The 22762-nt window shown below is 38.1% G+C and overlaps 1 protein-coding gene across 1 annotated transcript in view; it reads left to right on the top strand.

Annotated features, from left to right (window-relative positions):
- sema3aa (sema domain, immunoglobulin domain (Ig), short basic domain, secreted, (semaphorin) 3Aa) overlaps positions 1 to 22762 on the top strand; it is a 47413-nt gene that overhangs the window by 12299 nt on the left and 12352 nt on the right. The window contains exons 2-9 of the mRNA XM_065285082.2: positions 5779 to 5939; positions 8496 to 8558; positions 14902 to 15021; positions 17602 to 17692; positions 17806 to 17925; positions 20124 to 20266; positions 20380 to 20494; positions 22514 to 22583. Of these exons, the coding sequence (XP_065141154.2) occupies positions 5779 to 5939; positions 8496 to 8558; positions 14902 to 15021; positions 17602 to 17692; positions 17806 to 17925; positions 20124 to 20266; positions 20380 to 20494; positions 22514 to 22583 (883 nt within the window). The remainder of the gene's footprint in view (positions 1 to 5778; positions 5940 to 8495; positions 8559 to 14901; positions 15022 to 17601; positions 17693 to 17805; positions 17926 to 20123; positions 20267 to 20379; positions 20495 to 22513; positions 22584 to 22762) is intronic.

Here is a 22762-nt window from a genome sequence, read left to right as displayed (position 1 = left end):
CCGCTACTACTACACATAGGGGGCAATAGAGGTCCGAACGTCACTTGACCCGAACGTCACTTGACCCATTTTGTTTACGCCACCATACTGGCAGGCAAGGACAGCCGGGAGCGAATATGAAATAAATGGTGCCAGCAAGAGTTTCATGGCAACAGAGCTCACTGCGCACTTTAATTTAAACTTAATGGATGAAACATAAGAGATCCTTGTAATGCCTTTTAACATATACCAGCCCACCTATTTTTCACATTTTACAAACCTCAAAGTAAACGATGATGCAAGTTATCGTCTCCAACATAAATCTCTTTTCTTGGACTACAACAAACACAGGGATTGTAGGCAACAGTTTTCTTCCTTGGATTGGTGATGTAGTATACTGCAAAAAATGATTTTCAAGAAAAAAAAATCTTAGTATTTTTGTCTTGTTTTCAGTAAAAATATCTAAAAATTCTTTAATTAAGATGCTTTTTCTTGATGAGCAAAACGACCCAAGAAAATAAGTCTAGTTAATTTAAGTGATTTTGTGCATAAAACAAGCAAAAAATCTCCAATGGGGCAAGCAAAAAAATCTTGAACATTTTTCTGAAACACTAAATTCAAGAAAATTCAAGAAAACTTAGCTTACGCCATTGGCAGATTTTTTTGTTTGTTATTTTTGGTCTAAAAACTAGCCTTATTTTCTTGGGTCGTTTTGCTCGTCAAGAAAAGCATCTTAATTTAAGAATTTTTAGATATTTTTAGACAAATATACAAATAATTTTTTTTTCTTAAAATAATTTTTTGCAGTGTAAAGACCGACCATATCATAATTCCTCCTGCTTCGGACTCACAGCCTGTAAATTAACTCCTGTTAGTATTGCATTGTGAGCGAATCTTTCAAACATGGTAAGGAGCGTCACATTTCCTGCTGATGTCAGAGGTATTCAGGCCAATCAAAACGTACAGATTAGCTGGCCAATCAGGGACACAGAGCTTTTCAAATCAGTGCGTTTCAGGAAGAGAGTAAAATCTGGAGCTACAAAAATGTACAGTATGTGGAAAATAATGTGTTTTTAGCAATGAAATATGTGCACTTTAAAGTTATTGTTCAACCACTATCAATACCAATGCTACAGCGCACAAACGCTCTATGATTGCCTGCATAAAGGGCGGAGTTTAGGCTGTGTGACGTCAACTGCAGGAGCTCTATGCAACGCTCAATATGGCCGCTCTGTCACAGGAAGTCCCGCCTTCCAGTTAAAAGAACCAATTATCAATCGATACAGACTGATTATTCTCTGGGGGAGGGGCTAGATACAGAATCGTGTAAGGCACTTCCAACCTGTGCACATGCACAGTAGCTGAAACTGCATTGAGAGAAGGTATTTTTAGTTCAGTTTGAGCTTAAAAAACAAAAGTTATGGTAAGTTGATGTCAGTTTAAATTGTTTGTTTGTTTAATTTGATTTTATCATGCGATTTTAGAGATATCAGTCTTTCACCCATTTAAGTAGACTTTAAGTAGGATTTTAGTCTTGCATGATTGAAATAACTGCCTGGAGGCGTTGCAAACATGGCAGCCAAATGGCACGACTTTCTTAAAGGGGCTTTGGTTGTAAAGCACCAGTAAAGATTGATTTCTGACAGTCTATACTAACCCATAAACTAAGGTGACCAATAAAGACGGTTTAGTTGATTAGCCAGGTAAGTTTATTATTACATAGTATGTGCAAATCCTGGGTTTTGGTACCATGAAAATAGCTTGTACCAACATTTTCTTTAATGCGATGGAATATGCAGGATATTTATGAAGTTTTATGAGATGAAATTGCGGGAACCTGAAAAAACTGTTTTCAGATTTTGCAGCTTTTCAATGATGTTCATGTCACATAATCATGTCACTTCATAACTTTCCCATGGCAACAGGGGACATGGCTGCGCTCGTGTGAAGTAAATGCAACATTTTTCAACGTTTTCCTAAGCTATGTGTGATTTTCGCTACGAAAATGCAGGGATTATAAAATCATGCAAGCCCTGCATATTTTGCGCACAGAAATCTGCAAAAGTGTGGCGTATTTGAAAAAATGCGTCCTCCGCATAAATATGCGGACTTTGGCTGATTATGCGTTAAATTATGCGATCGCATAATCGCGTTTTTCTGGAGGGACTGAAATCTCATTTGTTATTATTAGGGATGCACCGATAGGATTTTTTTGGGCCGATACCGATTTAAATAGACAACTTCTGGCCGATACTGATGCCGAAACCGATATTAAACACTCGTATACAATACTATACAGTTGGTCTATTGGCTAGTTTATTTCTGCATCAAATTATTTTTAATGAACATGGATTGGATCTAATTAACATTCAACTGACCAACATAATAAGAGAGGCACAAATTAAGCTAAAACAAATATAATAAGACAGCATGACAACTTTCAAAGGTGGTTTTTGCTATTCAGCATTTATTTTATTAATAACATTAACTCGTTTTTTACATATAATGGATTTCTTTATGCAGTTAATTAATAAACAATCGGTATCGGCCTTTCGTGTGCCATTGCCGATATGCCAATGGTTTAAAATTCATAAAAAATCGGCCGATAAATATCGGCGGCCGATACATCGGTGCATCACTAGTTAATATCTCTGAATTAAAAAAACGGGGACAAATTTTTTTTCAATGTTTTTATTTTTGTAGGTTTCTAATTCAATTAATTGAAATTTTTTTTTAAATCTATTTTTTTCTTCTATACAATGCATAGATATGACGTACCATATCAAAGTTACTTCTAAGGTTACTAAAGTTACTTCTTTCATTTAACATGAGTAGTTAGTACCTTTACGCCTGATAACTTTGACTGTTTTCATATCTTATGATAACTGGATTGATGATAACTTAATGACGCTTTCTCGTGGGTCTCGTAGTAAATTCTTCATCGCAAAAGCAGTGGCGCACAACCAAGTAATTGGTGTAACTCACAGCTTCCTCTGCTGGTGAAAAATAATCATTACATGATACTCGCTACAGTCTTTCTCAGTTTATTTGCTGGTTGTTTTGGATGTGCTGTAAAACAGGGAAAGCTCCAGCTGGGGACAGAACACCAAAAAATGGGACTGTCCCCGGAAAATGGGGACGTCTGGTTACCTTACCATAAACCTTATTAGAACTTGAAATGACATTTGTATGAAAGAATTTAGCAGATGCTTTTATCCAAAACGACTTAGAAAAATAAAGAAAACAATAAAGCGATTCATCTTAAGGAGAACAATATGAGAAGTGCTTTGCTTTGTTTTCCTATGGCATCAGACTGTAAAATTTTGTATACAATATGTAGCAGATGTAGCAGATGACCTCAATGAGCTTAGAAAACAGTTTAAGGCTGTGCTTTCAGTATTTTCACACATATTGTGAAACTTCACTTCATAAAAGTCTGGTTTAAAAGCAGTTTAACTGGAAACCAAGCGCTGGGTACATTTTAAAGAGAACACAGTGTTACACACACAAAAATAATCCAACAATTCCAAAACGGCATTTACAGTGTATGAAAACACATCTATAATCATTCTTCTGCAATAACCTATTCTGATTTGGTCAATAGTGGCAAATGCAGTCAAATATTTCTGTATGCTGCTCTTTCCCATGAGACATATTTCCCTATTTATGTCACATCAATCAATCAACGTCTGTTTCTGCGCATATATGATTAATAATAATTTACATCGGCATTTACATGTAAAGTTGATTTTCTTGTATGCAATAGTGTAATAAGCAGTCAAATACAGTCAGTCAGTCAGACTATGTTTTCCTGTGCAAACAATGTCAGAAAAATGGTAAAAATGCTATTGGTACCCTTTTTTCAAGAGTACATATGTGCACCTTAAAGGAAAACACCACAGTTTTTCAATATTTTACTATGTTCTTACCTCAACTTAGATGAATTAATACATACCTATCTTTTTTCAATGCGTGCACTTAATCTTTGTACAGCACCTCGTGAATGTGTTAGCATTTAGCCTAGCCCCATTCATTCCTATGGCTCCAAGCAAAAGTTTTATTTTGTGCCCCCATACTTACTTGTGTAACTACTCGTGTAACAGTCTTTAAATAGGGAAAACATGGAAGTGTTTGGTGGCTACTAAATTCATCCCTGTTTGGAGCCATAGGAATGAATGGGGATAGGCTAAATGCTAACACATTCACGAGGCGCTGTACAAAGATTAAGTGCACACATTGAAAAAAGATAGGTATGGATTATTTAGTCTAAGTTGAGGTAAGAACATAGTAAAATATGAAAAAAACGGTGGTGTTTTCCTTTAAGAGTTCATATTAGTACGTCAAAGGTACTATATGTGTGTGTGTGTCTTTAGCTAAATGATTCATATTAGGACCTTTTGTAAAAGGCAGTGTCCCAGTGACAGCTTGGGACCATGTAGAAGAAAATATATTCAATAAATTGTATCAGTCAGAGTCGGTCAGAGAGCCCTGGCATTCATATATATTTAAATGCCTTTGGATTGGTTAATAAAACTCTTGTGTTAGAAACGGAAAATAAATGCTGTTGAAATGGCCAATCCGAGCTGTGCCCATTGTGCATTTGGTCTTGTGGGAATACTGCTCTATATTTGATATGCAGTGTTGTTGATACACGCAAAGGATGGATGGTCTGTTTCTCTTTAACACTTTCGCTCGCTCGCTCGCTCGTTCTCTCTCCCACAACCACACAGATGTCCAGAATCATAGCGGAGGGGAACGCAGATGGCTAATATAAGAATGGATCGATGTACTCGAGAGAGAGAGGCTGCAGTCTTTGCATGTCACTGTCGATTATGAATTGTTTGCGTGTTGCAAAAACGTTGCGGAGATGTCCACCCCACCTTCTCTCATGGGCAGATGTTCTGGTCTGCGAGTCATTTCTAGTCATTCTTATCATTCTCACTTCATAACGTGTAGTTTATTCTGCTTTTACTGATTATTGTGAGACGGTCTGTTTTGTGTCAGGCTAAATGTCAACACGACAGCAGATTTACTTGAGAGGTTGTTCCTCTGGTGTTCTAAAAAAACAAACGGTGCTATATAGCACCAAAACTGTTGATTTGAATCGTAACCATAGAAGAACCGTTTTTAGTGCCATATAGCACCGGTGAAGAACCGGTGAAGCACCTGTGTAGAACCATATAGGGGCCATATAGCACCACATTTGGTTCTACATAGCACTATATGGTTCTACACAGGTGCTTCACCGGTGCTATATGGCACTAAAAACGGTTCTTCTATGATTACGAGCAAAGAACCACTTTTGGTGCTATATAGCACCGTTTGTTTTTAGAGTGGTGGAAATAAGTGTGGATGTAAAATAATATAATAAATGGATATCTTGTTCATGATACGTGTACATCTGTTTATGTGTTATTATTCAAAGCTGTGATGTACTGCATTTATTTACCATCTGCGTTGGACGGTGCTTTGTGTAATTCTTAGCTTGGGTTGAATTTTTAAAAATAATTGCTTGCATTGTTGACCTTTGTTCCTTTTCGAAACATGTAAATAAAATATTTAACATATTAAAATACATTAAAATATATACTGGTTTAAGGGTTGTTACGAGTTAGTAGTTTGTTTATATGTGCATGTTTATATACACAGACTGTAAATAAATAATTGTAAACTTTTTGAAATGTTTTGTGTAGTGCATTGTGAGATGTACTTGCTAGTCTGATACAAATGTCTGGCTGTTTCATAAAGCAAATATGATTTCTCCAATGCTTATGTTTTTTTTTTTTTTTGGTCTTTCAGAAATGCTAGATTCCAGTAATCTGCTGACTTTCACCGGTTTTGCAAACAGTTCAAGTTACGACACGTTCCTATTGGATGAAGAGAAAGGGAGATTATTGGTTGGAGCAGAGGACCACGTCTTGTCTTTTGACTTGGTCAACATCAACAGAGACGTCAAGCTGGTAACACACACACACACACAAAACATTAGATCACTAAATACTATATGAGTGAAGGATTGTATAGTCCAGTGGTCTCCAACATGGTACCCGCGGGCATCAGGTTGCCCACACGGAGTCTGTGGGCACAGTCTATTAATAGCCTCACTTTTAATATTTATTAGCTTGGCTTCTTTTATGTATGTTTACATTTAAAAAAATGATAAAACATATCAACAAGTAAAATAAAATCAATTAGAGTAGACTATATCAAAAAGTAGCCCTCAAGTTTCTTTTTATTCAATGTGGTAGCCCTCGCTTACAAAAAGGTTGGAGACCCCTGGTATAGTCAGACAAAGCTGGGGTCATCTGAGACCTCCATCTCTTATTTTCTTTCCAGACCGGATCTGCATTCATTTTTCTCTTCTTTACATCTGCTTATGTGATCTCGGACTGTCTGTTTCTGATTCCTTGATCATATCTGTACCATAATGTCTCTCTCTCTCTCTCTTTTGCTCTCTCTGTCTCTTACATCAAACTCTCTATTACATACACACACACTTCAGCAATGCCACCGTTCAGAGATAAGAAGCTGAAACTAGTGGTTTTGGCAAATTATTGTAATTAAGCAAATTACTTTCACGGACAAAATACCTTAGCTGATCTTGTAGAAAGATAATACAGAATAAATCCATTGTATATTCGGGTAGGAGAGGCCGGCATGAAATGTCAATAGGATTATAGGTTGGTGTACAGCGGGGAAAATAAGTATTTGACACATCAGCATTTTTATCAGTAAGGGGATTTCTAAGTGGGCTATTGACACAAAATTTCCACCAGATGTACAAGCCAAATATTGAATTCATAGAAAGAAATCAGAACATTTAAGTATACAAGTTGAGTCATAATAAATAGAGTGAAATGACACAGGGAATAAGTATTGAACACATGAAGAGAAGGTGCAAAATGGCATAAAAAAGCCAGGGGATCACCTGAAATCTGTCAGTATTGAAAGAGAAACACTGCTCCCTATCAGTACTAATTGATATCAGCTGCTTTAGTCCTAGTCCTTCTCTTCATGTGTTCAGTACTTATTCCTTGTGTCATTTCACTTTATTTATTATGACTCAACTTGTATACTTAAATGTTCTGATTTCTTTGAATATTTAATATGTGGCTTGTACATCTGGTGGAAATTTTGTGTCAATAGCCCATTTAGAAATCCCCTTACTGAAAAAAATGCTGATGTGTCAAATACTTATTTTCCTCGCTCTATATGAATAATACAGCTTTTGGCTTTATTTTAATAGCGTTGTTTCTGAATCCCTTTATTAACTTTTTCTCCGCCAGCGTTTTTTTTAAAGAAGTTGTCATCCAGCGCCGGCATTTTTGATGATTTTCACAAAAGTTTAATGCCTTCCAGAAAATGTTCCTTTTAAAATATATAAACATACAATATTTCAAAAAAAAGTTTCATTCTACCTTGATTAGTTCTCTTCCACTTCTCAAATATGGGTTTCTTCAAAAACACCAAATTTTGAGCAAAAGGCTGAGATAATTCCCTTTTTGTAAAGGACTTTTGATAGAGTAAGAACTCTGTTTATGTTTTGAGGGTCGCTCTGAATCTGATCTCTTTCATGTGGTGCATTGCTTCCGGGTTGTATAAGTTGTGGAAGCGCGCCACCTAGTGAATGATAGCGGTATTAAGGATTGCCGGAAATACTCGTCATTGGCAGGGAAGCGTTATCGCTTAATTGACAAGTTAACTCGTCAATGGCAGGGAAAGAGTTAAACAGCACAATGTTATGCACAATTTATATAATCAATATCTCAGTGTTCATTAAATAGTATGATCTTTACTGTACAGGGTTTCCTGCAGAAAATGTGTTAGTTAAGGTGGTAGGGTTGGGCGGGTGGGCGGAGCCGAGGGCGTGGCAATCAAAGGGCGGGGCGTATGCGTCATGATGAAAACTAAAATATTTTAATAAAATATATAAATAAAATATTTATTTGTTATAAATAAAACTTGGTTTGTTTCTAGGTTCGAGTTATCTAAAATGATGTATTACTGTAACACTGCCAGAGGTCTTGGGTTCGAACCCGATGAACATAATGATAAAAAATTGATTCCTTGTAACCATGCACTGTAAGTCGCTTTGGATAAAAGCGTCTGCCAAATGCATACAAATGTAAAAGTAAACACATTCAATATTATTATTTAATACATACAGTTTGAGATCATAAAAGCTCCATATACTATCAATCAATTACTGCAATCTTGTTTTTTAGTTTTAAGCATATTGTAAATAGTTATAGATGGAGTGAAAGTGTGACACCACAAAAATATTTCATTTCAACTGTGTAAGTGCGTATGATTCAAAGTCTCTCGTGTGATAAAACAAATGGTAGTTTTATCATCTATCACCATCCTTGTCACAGATGGAGGTGGCAGAAGGACGACGGGCAGCAGTCGTTGCTTATTTTACAGCCAGGTTTCACACGGAGCGTCATAGTCGGTCATGCACGTTTTTTTTGTGTGTGTTCACATTCTCACACATTCTGTCTTGCACTGTTTTATAGATCGCCTGGCCTGCCACGCCTTCAAAACGTGATGAATGCAAATGGGCTGGAAAAGACCTGGGGGTAAGTGCTGACGTAATTAAACTAACTCCCCTGTACCCCGAAATTACATCAACCTCTTTTGAAATGGTGTGTGGCCCTCACAGGGATGATTGGTTACTTTGTACCGAAAGAACATGAAGGGATTTTAACACACAACTCACGTTTGGTCTTGTACTTTTTAAGAGTGTTTATTTTTATGTCTTTGTGTAATAGCTATAAACTTACATTATGAGTGCAGTCTAAAAATGCAGGGTTGGGTCAAAAAAAGGGAAGACCCCAGACTTTGGGTCCCTTTTTAACCCAGTGCTAGGTTTAAAATAACCCAGTTTTTACCTATAATGTAACATTATTGACTTTAACTATAAGTGTACAGTATGTTACTTGAGCGCTTTTTATGACTTTGGTCTGATCAAGGTTACACTTAAAGATTGAGTTTTGCTTTTGTACGCTTTTATATTGAGTTAAATTCCCAGAATGCAACCCTTGCCTTTCTGTACAACAGAAATCTTTTATATATCTACCTCGAGTTGTGTGCATGTGTGTTGTATCTGATGGTAATTTCACGGCTGGGTTCTCACCGAGATGGGGGGCAAAAGGGGAGCAGGATTATTACAGATAACTCACCAGACCTACTTCTGAGACACACACTGTTAAATAAAGTCACCTTATATTGCAATTACATGCAAGCGATCACACGCTTACAATATGTGGCGTTTGTATGGCATTTCATGCACAAGCCACTAAATTTACCCAGCCCAGATTTAGGCTTTTGCGTGCTGTGAAAATGTTTGTTCTGGAGTTCTTGAAAGCTGCTAGCAGGCGAGCATGAATGCTTGATCAGGGTATTACCAACACGTTTTCATTTCCACGACCATAAATCTCTTCGTTCTCACATTTGGCTTGGCTGGCCGAAGCAAAAACAAGCCCAGAACGACAGCTGGTACGAACTCTTGGTGTGTTTCATTTGAAACTGAGAGGTTTTAGCGGTGCCTTTTGTAGCTTTGTCCATTCAGTGTTACATTTCTATGGTGCAGGGTTGCCTTCAGACGACATGACCAAGTTTACCCCAACAAAATGACATTCATACTGTAAATCGTGTGCCTTTTTTATAGACATGCACACATTTTTCTTGCAATCTTCTTGACCGTCAATTATCTTGAACTAGTTTCTCGTTAGTATGACGTGTAGTGTTAGATTGATCATGCTTTTGAACAAAATAAGCAAGCAACATGCAGTGCATTATATATCCGTCATTCTAAATGTATACAAAGTCAATATCATTTGTAAACATAATCAAAGCGCTGTTTTTGAGAATTGAGCTACAAGCTTTAAGACCCTGGGGAATCCCTGGAATGAGTGACGTACTGTAGAAGGAAACTTCAGAATGAATGAAATATCTGGAAATTAAACAACAGAGAACTAAAAAACGACAACAAAAGCAGTGCAATGTACGTTATTAACAGAAATATTCTGACATTAAATCGATCTGAACAGATTAATTAGTACTCCACCCACTACTTGACATCATCAACTATATTATTGAACCAACAAATGATGGGTGTGAGACAAAGTTACTATGTTTTCAGGAAAAAGCTAGTTATATTTCTCCAACTACGCATCGTACTATGCTAGTTCAGCGGTGAGTTATGCTACGTACACACCAGACGCGGGGCATCGCGTTACTCGCTCTAGATTACTCGCGGGATTTAACTTCGTGTCATGCAAATATTTCGCTCGAGTTAAATATGTTTAACTACCCAGTCTTACAAGGTTTCGTGATATAGTCATGCGAATGTTTGATAATTTTTTTGTAATATTATCACGAATTTTCGTGTTTTTTGTGATCGTAAAACGAATTCCTGTTTTCGTGTGATTATCACGTATTGGTTACTCAACTGCTTTTTCCTATTTTAAACCATTGTCGCTTCGGTTTAGGGTTAGATTTGGGGCTTGCATTAGAATGTCACTTTATGTATTGGTTTATATTTTTTTCAGATTTAAATTTTTATATGTCGCCTGGCGTTAGGGTTAGAGTTGGGTTTGGGTAGGGATGTCATTTTATGTAAATCTAACCCTAAACCGAAGCGAAAATGGTAAGAAAATATCACAAAACAGTTGAGTAACCAATACGTGATAATCACAGGAAAACAGGAATTCGTTATACGATCACGAAAAAAGTGGAAATTCGTGAAAATATCACAAAAAAAAGAATAAAAAATGTACGTGACGAAATTTTGTGAGACTGGGCTGGTTTTCGTGGTAAAATCGGCAACCATATCATGTCGTTTGCATCGCCCCACATGAGGACGCGTCTGATCGCGTCTGCATTGACTTGCATTGTATGTAATCTACTCGCGCAAATTGTTGACTCGTGTCTGTTTTGAACCCTCAGTAATGGCTGTTATTGGCTCTGACGTTATTGCTTATACCACGGGTCTGTTGAATGCTGTATTCTGATTGGCTTCGCATCGTGCCGCATCACACCTTGGGTGTGTATTATTTTCTTATAATTCAATGGCCCGTCATCAATTATTCCTTACTTATACCACAGGTCTGTTGAATGCTTGATTCTGATTGGCTGAGAAATGTTCCATGGGTGTTGATTATTTTTCTGTAAACCCCACACCTAACTTGTCAAATGTCTTAAAAATAAGCACCAGAGGTATCCGTGGTATAAAAATTGACTCCGGTCCTTTGAATTATTCGAAAATAATGCACACCTGCATTACCACATTGGATGTGCATTATTTTTTTATAATTCAACGCCGGTTGTCATTATTCCTTACTTGCACAACTGGCAACAAATGGACCGGCTTGGAATCAGAATGTCGTGAGACTGAGTAGCCGGTTATCGGTGCAGCCAATCATGCGTAAAATCGGACGATCGGTGTATCTTACAAAAACAATTAGCAACAATAATAACAAAAAACAACTGTATCAGTATATACGGTTTCAGCAGTAACAACATAAACAAGCGGCTGTTGCAGTCCGCACGTAACTTCCAGTAAACTCCGCTAAGAATAAATAACAAAAAAGTACTTTAAACGTAGTTTATTTATATAACAAGCAAAAAACAACACAAAGATTACCTAGGAAACCAAAACATTTGTTATTTTCGACGAGGCATTTGTTCAAGAGTTCAGTTTAGCAACTAGTCAGAACATTTAAAAAACGAAACCGGAAGTAAGGTTTGGATCCAGACGTGTATCACGTGCGTCCGATGAAACGGTCTATAAATAAAAAATAACGAACACCAAAACAACACTCCTTTAACAGTAGCAGTTAATTTATGCATGCTGCAATGCATAATGGGTAAAATTTTCAAATCCAAAGATTTAAATGAGCTCAAATAAATGTATTGAACTCTAAATTTGCAATGCAATGTGTGCATTAAGCTAAAACAGTTTATTAAAAGAGGACATTTCAGGGTTTAGGTTAAGTGTATTTGAAGGCAGAAGTTTATATAGTTATTACCTTTTCAAATTTGATGTGTAAATTAAACTAGTCCCTTGTGCGTGTTTGTTAATTGTAATCCCTAGAATTGATCTCACATTCACTCACTTTTTCTGCTTTGCAAACCTGACTGCTGCTTTATAGACTTTTAAAGATAAAACAGCGGTGTTATATGTGTATAATTACACAGTAGTTACACTGTAATTACAGTACACCACCCACTTATTACAACTTGAGGTTTGTATACGTAGTAAACGGCAAACAGTGCAAGTTCAGCCACCTCTCTCTCACATAAATGCTGCGTTTGGATTTATTCGAGGCCCTTTAAAATAATAACAATCATGGGAAATTTCAAACATGTCATTCAAGTGTAGAGACGGATGAAGTTTTATTGCACATGTGGACTGATTGTGTTAGGAATACCACATCGCCCTTTAGCTCGGAAAAGCCATTAAACGGACACTTTAAGTGCCTTTCGGCTAAGATGGGTCACATGTGTGTTGAGGTAGGACAATTTCATTTTAATTTAGGGAGTCACAAATTTGTTTGTTGATTGATCAGCTTTTCAGCTTTTTACACAACTCTATCCGTAATGTTATGTCCTGGTTTTTGAAAAATAAAATTGTTTATAACTATCTTGATATTTAATTTTATTTAATATAGTTATTGAACAAAACGAGCTTGTTTTTATCTATTCCTGGTCTCTCTCCACACATGCAACGTGTATTTTTGTGGTTGAAACACACACATTGCAATGGCAACACCCTTTCCTGTGTTCTCTTAAATGACAACTCGCATTACCTCCCAGCGCAGACAGCACACGTCCGCCCAAACCATCAGTGTTTACACAGATGGGCCTGCTTTATTTTCTCAATGACCGTGCGTCCGCGAGCACAGGTACACGTGAATGCGCCATTGTGTGCGAGCGTGTGTTTGTGCGGCGTGTTTGTAATTGGCAGCGTAGGTTTATTATTGCTGAAGCAGGCCCTCGAGGATCATGAAAGGAAGTTGAAGAGCATTCATTCACATTAAACAACTCACTCATCACCCCTCGCCAACTCGCTCAGAAGGCTGCGGGGCTGACACATGTGCTTTACATTTACCTATCATCACGACCAGACACGCACACACGCATGCTTTTAGTACTAATGAGAGCTGGATGACAGGATATTAAGATGAATAAAACAGGTGGGATTATCATCAGTCATCCTGCAGGAACTCTTTAATGATGCTTAAATAATACTCTTAATAATACGTTTATTCATTATAGATATATGATCAAAGGTGTATTCTTATAACCTGTGGTTTGTCTATACTTTTTATCATGAATTACGTATGCACTGTAGTATGACTGCATTAAGCATTAACCCCCTAAGACCTGGATCAAATTTTTTGTTGTTTGCACCATAATTCTTAACTCTGTGTAGCTGGAACCTGTTGTACACAAACGTAGACACTTCCACTGCTTCATGTTCAAAGAAAAATATTTGGTTATTATATTTATTGGTGATTCCTAACCCCAAATAGCTGGAAGAAATCTGAAAAAAAGACAAACCAAAGCTTGGGTCTTGGGAGGTTAAAGGAGGGAGGGTCTTAAAATGAAATTTTGCCTGCTTTATGCTTTAACTTACAGTACAATGTGTTCTGTGATGCAGTGTCATTAACATTTTGATGTTAAAGGTCACCTAATGTGTACATTTTTTCAAGATGTAATATTAGTCTCGGGTATCCCCAGAATGAGCCTACGAAGTTTTAGGTTCAAATACCTTATAGATCATTTATTAAACCATGTCCAAAGGCACATTTTTGGGTGTGCAGGAAAAAGTGTTGTGTCTCTTTAAATGCAAATGAGCTGTAGAGGTCTTCATGGGTCCACTTAGATCCAAAAACCCAAGGTCCGACCCAAGACCGATCAGGTTTGGTTCTAAAGGTTTCACTTGTGCCTCGGACACGGGTCGGGTATAATATTAGTGGCATCTGGTCTCGGGTAATTTAAAATTTGTTTTTGCCGAACGAACCTGAAGACCCGAACTCTCTCGCGTGTGTGCGTCAATGTCCATTTCAAACCTCACCTCTGTTTGCCAAGAGCACTTGCGACATTGTGTGGCTGGTGGTTGGTTACTTTTCATTGAGACCGACCTGTCAGTCAATTTTATTATATTAATTGGTTCCTCCTAACCCCAACTAGCTGGTAGAAATAAAAAAAAAGACAAACCGAAGCTCTGGACTTAGGAGGTTAAATGAGGGAGGATCTTAAAATGAAATTTTATCTGCTTTATGCTCCTAACTTATGGTACAATGTGGTCTGTGATGCAGTGCCATAAACATTTGATGTTAAAGGTCACCTAATGTGCAATTTTTTTCAAGATGTAATATTAGTCTCGGGTATCCCCAGAATGAGCCTGTGAAGTTTCAGGTCCAAAAACCCTATAGATAATGTATTATACCATGTTGAAAAGGCACATTTTTGGGTGTGCAGGAAAAAGTGTTGTGTCTCTATAAATGCGCATGACCTGCTGCTTCCCTTCTCGATTACCGTTACCTCTAATGAAAACATACAATGTTTTTTAATGAGACAATCACTTTACTCCATTGTTTTTAATGATTGAAGATTTAAAATAGAAATTATGACCATACTGCGGTCTTTAGACGGTTGTGGGCAGGACCTGCGCGATGTGACATCAGTTTGCTCAGAAAACTGCAACTGCTTGTCCCATGAGACTGTTTAACCGGGATTTAAAAAGGGAATCGGCAGGTTTTTATCATTACAGGTGTGTGTAAGTTCAAACAACATATAAAAGTGAATTTCTCATATTAGGTGACTTTTAACATAAGTTTATATATTGATAAGTGTGTTTTACGGTATATTATCTGTTTGTTAATAGCGATGTTATGTGTTGTGATTTTTCAGAAAGATTGCTCGAACTTTGTCCGAGTACTGCAGCCTTATAACCAGACGCATATTTACGTGTGTGGCACCGGAGCTTTCCATCCAATCTGTGCTTACCTGGAGATGGGCAAACGTGCAGAGGTACAAACACACACATTTATTACAGTAGTTGACTTAAAGGGACACTCCACTTTTTTGAAAATATGCTCATTTTCCAGCTTCCCTAGAGTTAATTTTTTTTTACCGTTTGGGGATCATTTTGGAATTCAGCCGATATCCGGGTCTGGCGGTACAACTTGTAGCATAGCTTAGCATAATCTATTGAATCTGATTAGACCGTTAGCATCGTGCTAAACATAACCAAAGAGTTTAGATATTTTTCTTATTTAAAACTAGACTTTTCTTTAGTTACATCGTGTATTGAAAACGACGGAAAATGTAAAGTTTTTCTAGGCAGATTTGGCTAGGAACTATACTCTCATTCTGGCGTAATAATCAAGGACTTTGCTGCCGTACCATGACTGCAGGAGGCGTAGTGATATTACGCAGTGCCCGAAAATAGTCCCCTTGGTAATACAGGGGACTATTTTCGGACACTGCGTGATATCATTGCGTTGAATGGATTATAAAATGGTAAAAATGAAATGTTTAACTCTAGGGGAGCTGGAAAATGAGCCTATTTTCAAAAAAAGTGGATGACGGCGTCATATAGACTTTTATTGTTTTTACATAAAGCAAATTATAATTTATACAGACTAACCCAAAACCTGATACTGTTTAACTTGGAATGACATCTTTTGTTCCTTTTGAGTAGAAAACATATCCCCTGTCTTCACAAATACACAACCTAAACAAAATGAGTCTAATTACACAGCTAAACCATACTCGTGTAGTAACAAAAAAGCGTTTTGCTCTCAGAAAAATGGTACAAAAGCTGTTACTGGGACAGTACACTTTAAAAAGGTCCATTTTGGGAACAGATATGTATGCATTTTATACAAAAATGCATTTATTTAGGGACAAAGGTTTATCTTTTGAAAGGGTATTGCACCAGTGACAGCTTTTGTGCCTTTTTTCTGAGAGTGCATGGAACGGAAATTGATGGTGAATCATCTAACGTTTATTCTGTTAACAATTTCAGACCAGTGAAGTAGAAAATGAGAGCGTTTGTAAGCATGGAGAGTGTTATTTAGAAGTACATCATTTGGGGGAAATGGGGTGGCCTCTACGTGATGAGAAAATGTCAATGAGTTTTGTAAATCCTCGCTGGTTAATCACAGTCTTAGTGTACAGTGGGGGGAATTAACTGAGAATGATTTGTGCTGGTTGGTCGCACACACTGTCTGCATTGTTTCACTGAAGGGCTTATCCACATCAGGTAACAGCGAAATCTCTGCCATCAATTCTGCGCTTAATGTCATTTGCACAGCGTAATTCATTAGTATTCAGGGCATGTCTAGGTTGTTGAGACTACAAAAGTATATCTCAGACAGGAATAGGGCCTAGTCAGCATTGCTTCACTATGACTGGATTTACACTGCAAATATTGATTCCCAATTCCGATTTGTCGCCTGTATCCGATTTTATTTTACATCATCTTTTAAAATCTACTCGTATCTGATATCAGCATTTACACTAAACACTTGGCAAAACAATTCAAGGTAGACATACTGACCCGAAACAGCTAAAACCAGTAAAATGTTGCAATATGCAATGGACACGGACAAAATGACAGCTCAGTCTCACGAAATTTCGTTATATAGTCACGTTATTTTTTTATAAAAATAAAGAATAAAAAAATGACATGACTATATCACAAAACCTTGTGAGACTGGGTAGCAAAATGATTATACAAGAATATAGAGCTTTATTTCTGTAACAAGACATAAAACTTCAACATTACACCCCTAAGTGGAGCCGTCGTCCTCCATTGCGCTGCTAAGAAGAGTCATGTGATCGCGGGTGGTGTCCACCTGAGTTGACGTCATTTGCCAGCGTGGCATTTTCAATGAAGCACGACACATATTGAGATGGGAATATCCAATCTGACGTGAATGCATGTATCCGATTCATATCTGATTTATTTCCACATATGAATGAGGCCTGAAACCGATCGAAGAATATGCATTTTTTCTTGCTTACATGTTAGTGGATCATTTCCGATCTGTGCCACATAAGGAAAAAATATCGGAATTGAGTTACATGCAATGTAAATGCAGCCTCTTACCAGTCCATCCAGAAAAACTCCTTGATCTTGCAGCACATTTTCTTAAAAAATGCAATGGAATATGTGGGATATTTTTGCAATTTTATGCAATTAAATTGCGGGAACTTGCAAAAACTGTTCATGTCACATAATCATGTCACTTCATAACGTTCCCATGGCAACAGGGGACATGGCTGCCCTTGTGTGAAGTAAATGCAGCATTTTTCAACTTTTTGCTAAGATATATGTGACTTTTGCTACAAAAATTCGGGGATTGTGAAATCATGCAATCCCCACATATTTTGCAAACGGAAATCTGCAATGTATGCTGCGAAAGTGTGCCGTTTTTTGGAAAAATGCGACCCCCGCATAAATATGCAGACTTTGGCTGAATCATGCGATCGCATAATTGCATTTTTTTGGAGGGACTGGATTACACGTTTCTGGCTTATCAGTCACTCCATTTACTCTTCATGTTTAGCCGTGGTTGTATAATTTGATATCAATTTCTTCAGGACAATATCTTCAGACTGGATCCCAACTTTGAAAATGGACGTGGGAAAAGTCCCTACGATCCAAAGATGCTGTCATCTTCGCTCCTGATCGGTGAGTCAGTTCTTTGTTCCTTTGGTTTTAATTTGCCGGTCGTTAATTGTTTGTTCATTTGATGTCGGCTGTGTTTGGAGATCCGGTGAGTGACGTTCTCATCTGTTTGGCAGATGGCGAGCTCTACTCCGGAACATCAGCGGATTTTATGGGTCGAGATTTTGCCATTTTCCGCACGCTTGGATCACAACATCCAATCAGGACCGAGCAGCACGACTCCAGATGGCTTAATGGTAAACATAGCAAATGTCGAATTTGGGATGCACCCATACAAAATTTCTAGGCTGATATCAATATTTAACAATGTAGGTTTCGCTTTTACTTGTTTCAAAGTATTATATTGTGAAATCCTAAAAGTGCAGAGCATACAAGCAGCAATTCTTTTGTCACTTAATATAATCACAAAGTATGAGTTCAGATGGGTGATTCTCACGAAATCCAGATTTAGAAGGCCAATTTTAAAGCAAATTTTTTTTGCACCTATACGATTAAGGTCTGAACTATAACCATTATTTTTAGAGGTTTTAAAAATATTTCCTATAGAATTATTAATTTTTTTTAGATTATCATTATTAAAAATGATCATTACCGCAGCATGATATTACATTAAATATATGCATTTACAAACTCATGTTTCGGTAATGAGAACTAAAAAGTTGTCTAGGTACTATGACAAACAAAATTTTAACTTTTATCTGGAAAGAAAAAAATTAAAATTGCCTACCTGGTAGCCATAGTGTCACAGTCAATTATGTCCCTTACAACAATTTTTTTTTTTTAAATGTTAGTTCCTTGAGGGCTTAAACAATGATTAAAAATTGTTGTGGAGGATGAGAAAATTGGTCTTGGACACATTTATATTCCTTATTATCGTCTCTACATTTACCAGTGATCGCCAAATACCACATGTTTCTTTACTGTAAATGTTTATAGTATAACATGCACTGAAGCTTTTTATTTTTGAGATTTTTTAATTATAAATATTTCCATGTCAAAGAACCCAAATCCAGTCATTGACGCGTTGCGGTAATGAAAATGTTCCCCTTAAATGTGGAAAAAACAACAAAATTAGTTTGTATGATGTCATTTGAAAACATGTGCAAAATAGTACAAGAAGAGATGTTTGTAACTGTATGCTTCTTATTTTGATACTCTTACTTTGCATTTACTTTTTTATCAAAATGTTTCATGACACCTCATAAGTCTAATTTCGCAAGAATCACCCAGATGCGTTTTTCCTCAAAAAAGCTGTTGTTTCAGCCCATGGTTGGGTATAATATGGATAAACCCAAATGGTATATGCCATATCACTCTATGTAGTTTTTGGTTACCTCTGCCTGCTAAAGTAATTATCTTCTAGTTATTTCTACGAAAAGATTGTCCAAGAAAATATATCTAAATCGCTAGGTTTCCTATCACTATCTGTGCGTGTGCGAATTGGTGCGTTAGCGGGAAAGGACCTCTTTGTGAACGTCTGCAGTAGAGATTAGCCCGGCTGGGGCGTCGAGTGTTTCCTCTGACATTTTTCTGGACTTACTGAACACAAAAGGTCAATATCAAGCGCTCTGTGTTTTCCCATGAAGTTAATCCCGTCTCAGCTGTTCCTGCGAGTGGCTCTCGTTTCAGTCCTCACGCAGCCGTGCCCAGGGTCCTCGCCCTTCCTGTCAATACCCCCCGCCGTATATTCATGAGGAAAGGTGCTTTTGAAAGCGCTCATCTCACCTTAATCCTCGTCGTCTGTTGCCACAGATACATCGGAGGTTATTTTCACTTCGTAAAAACTACTTTATGAATGTCTCTCTTTCTTGCACAAAAGAGCCCGTGTCATTCGACGGATTAGTCGCATGGATATTTTCCCAAAGCCCTTATCAATAGAGACACTGGCCTCTCCGTATCTTCAAACAGTGTGGCCGATGGCCGTTGATGGTTTTTCTTTGTGCGCATCGAAGAGGCTTAGCTCCTTCCAAACAAACGTTCAGTTATCTTATTGTTAAGCTGCCCAAAATAAAGAGGTCTTGTGGAAACAGTTAGTGTATTGAATGACTCGGGCCTAGTCTGAACTGAAATGAAGTCTCTATGGACAAATGCTCGCAATGCACAGAGTCAATGTCCGTTCAGGCTGTTCGTTCCGCTGTTTAGGATTCGCATCCTGTCGGGTCTGTAACGCAGCACTGCATGTAGCTGCGCGCGTGTGCCGCCCGCGTGGGTGGGGGGGCGTCTTACGTTTCGTTTTCAGGGAGAGAACGGTCACGGGTGGATAACTGGGATCCCCTTAACTGCCAATACAGAGGTCTTGGCTTGTTTTGGAAAAGTTTAGATGGGTTAATTTGAGTGTTTTAACTTCATACAGCTCTCTTCCTACAGTATCGTCTTTCAGCGCTGTGCTTTCGGAAAGTTGCTCTGATGCATTGAGCGTATGTGTGTTTTCCAGACCCCAGGTTTGTTGGAATACACCTGATCCCCGAGAGCGATAATCCTGAAGATGATAAGATCTTCCTGTTCTTCAAAGAAAATGCAATGGATGGTGAACATACAGGCAAAGCTACTATCTCCAGGATAGGACAACTGTGTAAGGTAACATCACATACGAAAACATACAACACACAGTGTCTTGATTCATGTCTCTGATAAAAAAAAGCTTCAACGTTTGAAAGTAAATCTCATCTGAATGTTTGGGTTTTCTTCAGAATGATATGGGTGGACACAGGAGTCTCGTGAACAAATGGACGACCTTCCTGAAAGCTAAGCTGACCTGCTCAGTGCCGGGACTCAATGGCATAGACACACATTTTGATGAGCTGCGTAAGTTTTGTGTGTCTATTACAATGTGTTTTTTGTATGAAAGCAGAAGTATACTTCGTGGGAAACCTTACGATCCCTATCGTAAAGCCAACACGGAAGTGATTTAACCTGCAATTTATTAGCATGACCACTAGAGGCTCCAAATGGGATTTTATTCCCATAGACTCGTGTAATGCTGGGTTCACACCAGCCGCGGTAGAGCGCAAGTGATTTCAATGTTAAGTCAATGTGAAGACGTGTTGACGTGCGTCTTGAGGTATCTCTGCGTTTTTTAATCTGTCTCATTTGCGCGAATGGTGCGAATTGTGTGTTGCTGTGGCAAACGCGCGAGTTGAAAAATTTGAACTTCGCCGGAAAAAAACGCAAAACTGATATTGGCAAATTTTGCCCTTCTTGACAACTTTAAGGGGGGTAAATTTTTGTAATCCATGGCCTTAAATGCCACTTGAGTGAACTGCGACTGCGGTCATTACCGTCAAGCTAGGCGAGCGTGGTTTCAGCAGTCATCCATCTCAGCTTCACCCACGTCCCGCCTCGTTACCAATTTTCGGTTATCCACAAGTTAAGCATGGTGACGCAATGCCAAGATGGCGACGGCAAGGCTCTGCCAACTATTGGCTTCAAAAAAGCTCTTCACAAACCTATGGGTGAAGTCACAGACATTACATCCATATTTTTTACAGTCTATAGTACGCACCTGCACAGTCGAATGCACAGCCTTTCAGTGGTTCCCAACCCTTTTCCTTGGGGTCCCTTCTAAGTACTTATACGACAATCTGAGACCCCCCCCCCCGGTACGTTGATAAGCACGGTGACATATAGCGAGCAAAATTCAGTCCTTCCAGAAAAAGAGTTTTTTGTGATTGTTGTGGGCAAAATTCCTTGATCTTGTGGCACGTTTTCTTAAAAAAATGTGTTGGAATATGCAGGGATATTTATGCAATTTTATGCAAAGAAATTGCGGGAATTCACATCGCGTAATTACATCATTTCCTAACATTCCCATTACAACAGGGGACATGGCTGCACATGTGTGAAGTAAATGCAAATTTTTTCAACTTTCTGCTAAGATATATCTGACTTTTTGCTACGAAAATGCGGGGATTGGGAAATTATGCAAGCCCTGCATATTTTGCGAGCAGAAATCTGCAATGCAGCATAAGTGCGGTGTATTTAAAAAATACGGCCCCCGCATAAATATGCGGCCTTTGGCTGATTATGCATTGAATTACGCATTACAAATTTTCTGGAGGGACTGATAATTGAAATTATTATTTTACACACAAGAATATTTTAACTATGTTATCTTTCCTTTGTTAGCATATGATTTGTTTTTAAAAACTTACAAATATTTACAAATAAATTATTAGTGGGACATCTTATGCATTTTTATTTGAGCTCAAAGCATATCAGATCTTGCGGCCCCCTGTATACTCTGGTGCCCCCCTAAAAGGGGTCGCAAACCAGACGCTCAGCGCCGTGCAGTGCCGCGCCGTTCTTAAAAAATCAAACACATTGTTTTCTATGAGTATACGCACACAGGTGGCGCCTGTCCGTGTGAAGTTGCTCAAATCCATGTTGCGCCACTCACATAGTTTAACATTAAATTACATCATATTTGTCCCAAATCATTATTTAATGTGCACTTCCGGTGTACGATACCCCCGAGCTGTCCTAGACGTGGCGCTGAGCTGCACGTCCGGTGTGCGACCTTTCTTAAGGGGGACCCGGAACCCATGTTGGGAACCACTGGTCTACTTCATTTGACTCTTACAAGTACACAGGCGCTCGACGCTTTGTGACAATTGTAAAACCTCTCCTGGCCTCCAGGAGTACAAAGTTCGCACGGGAAAAAAAATCTGCAGTAGGCATGAAGTATGTGAGTACTATACTGAAGATGAAATTTGACCCTTGTGTATGTGTAAAGTATACCCAGGGCTTTAGTATGTTTTTTACATTTGCAATAAGTAAATAATAGCGTAAATTGCACATTTTTATATTCAATTATTTCTATTTCAGAGGATGTCTTTCTGATGAGTGCTAAAGACCCAAAGAATCCAGTGATCTACGCTGTGTTTACTACATCCAGGTAGTGCTCAATATATGCCTGTTTGCTTAGTGTATATTTCCTCCTCTTCTTCCTTTCCTTTGTTTGTTCCTTCTTGTCTTCCTTCCTTTCTTTTATTTGTTTGTTTGTTTGCTCCTCCCTTTCTTTGTTCTCTCTCCTTCTCTAAGTAAAGTGATTTTTTGCCAGGTGTGATATGTTTG

Source organism: Paramisgurnus dabryanus, chromosome 1 (genome assembly GCF_030506205.2).
Source record: "Paramisgurnus dabryanus chromosome 1, PD_genome_1.1, whole genome shotgun sequence".
Taxonomy (NCBI): Eukaryota; Metazoa; Chordata; class Actinopteri; order Cypriniformes; family Cobitidae; genus Paramisgurnus; species Paramisgurnus dabryanus.
Note: the sequence above shows the minus strand (reverse complement) of the source record. Positions and strands in the feature narration are given on the sequence as shown.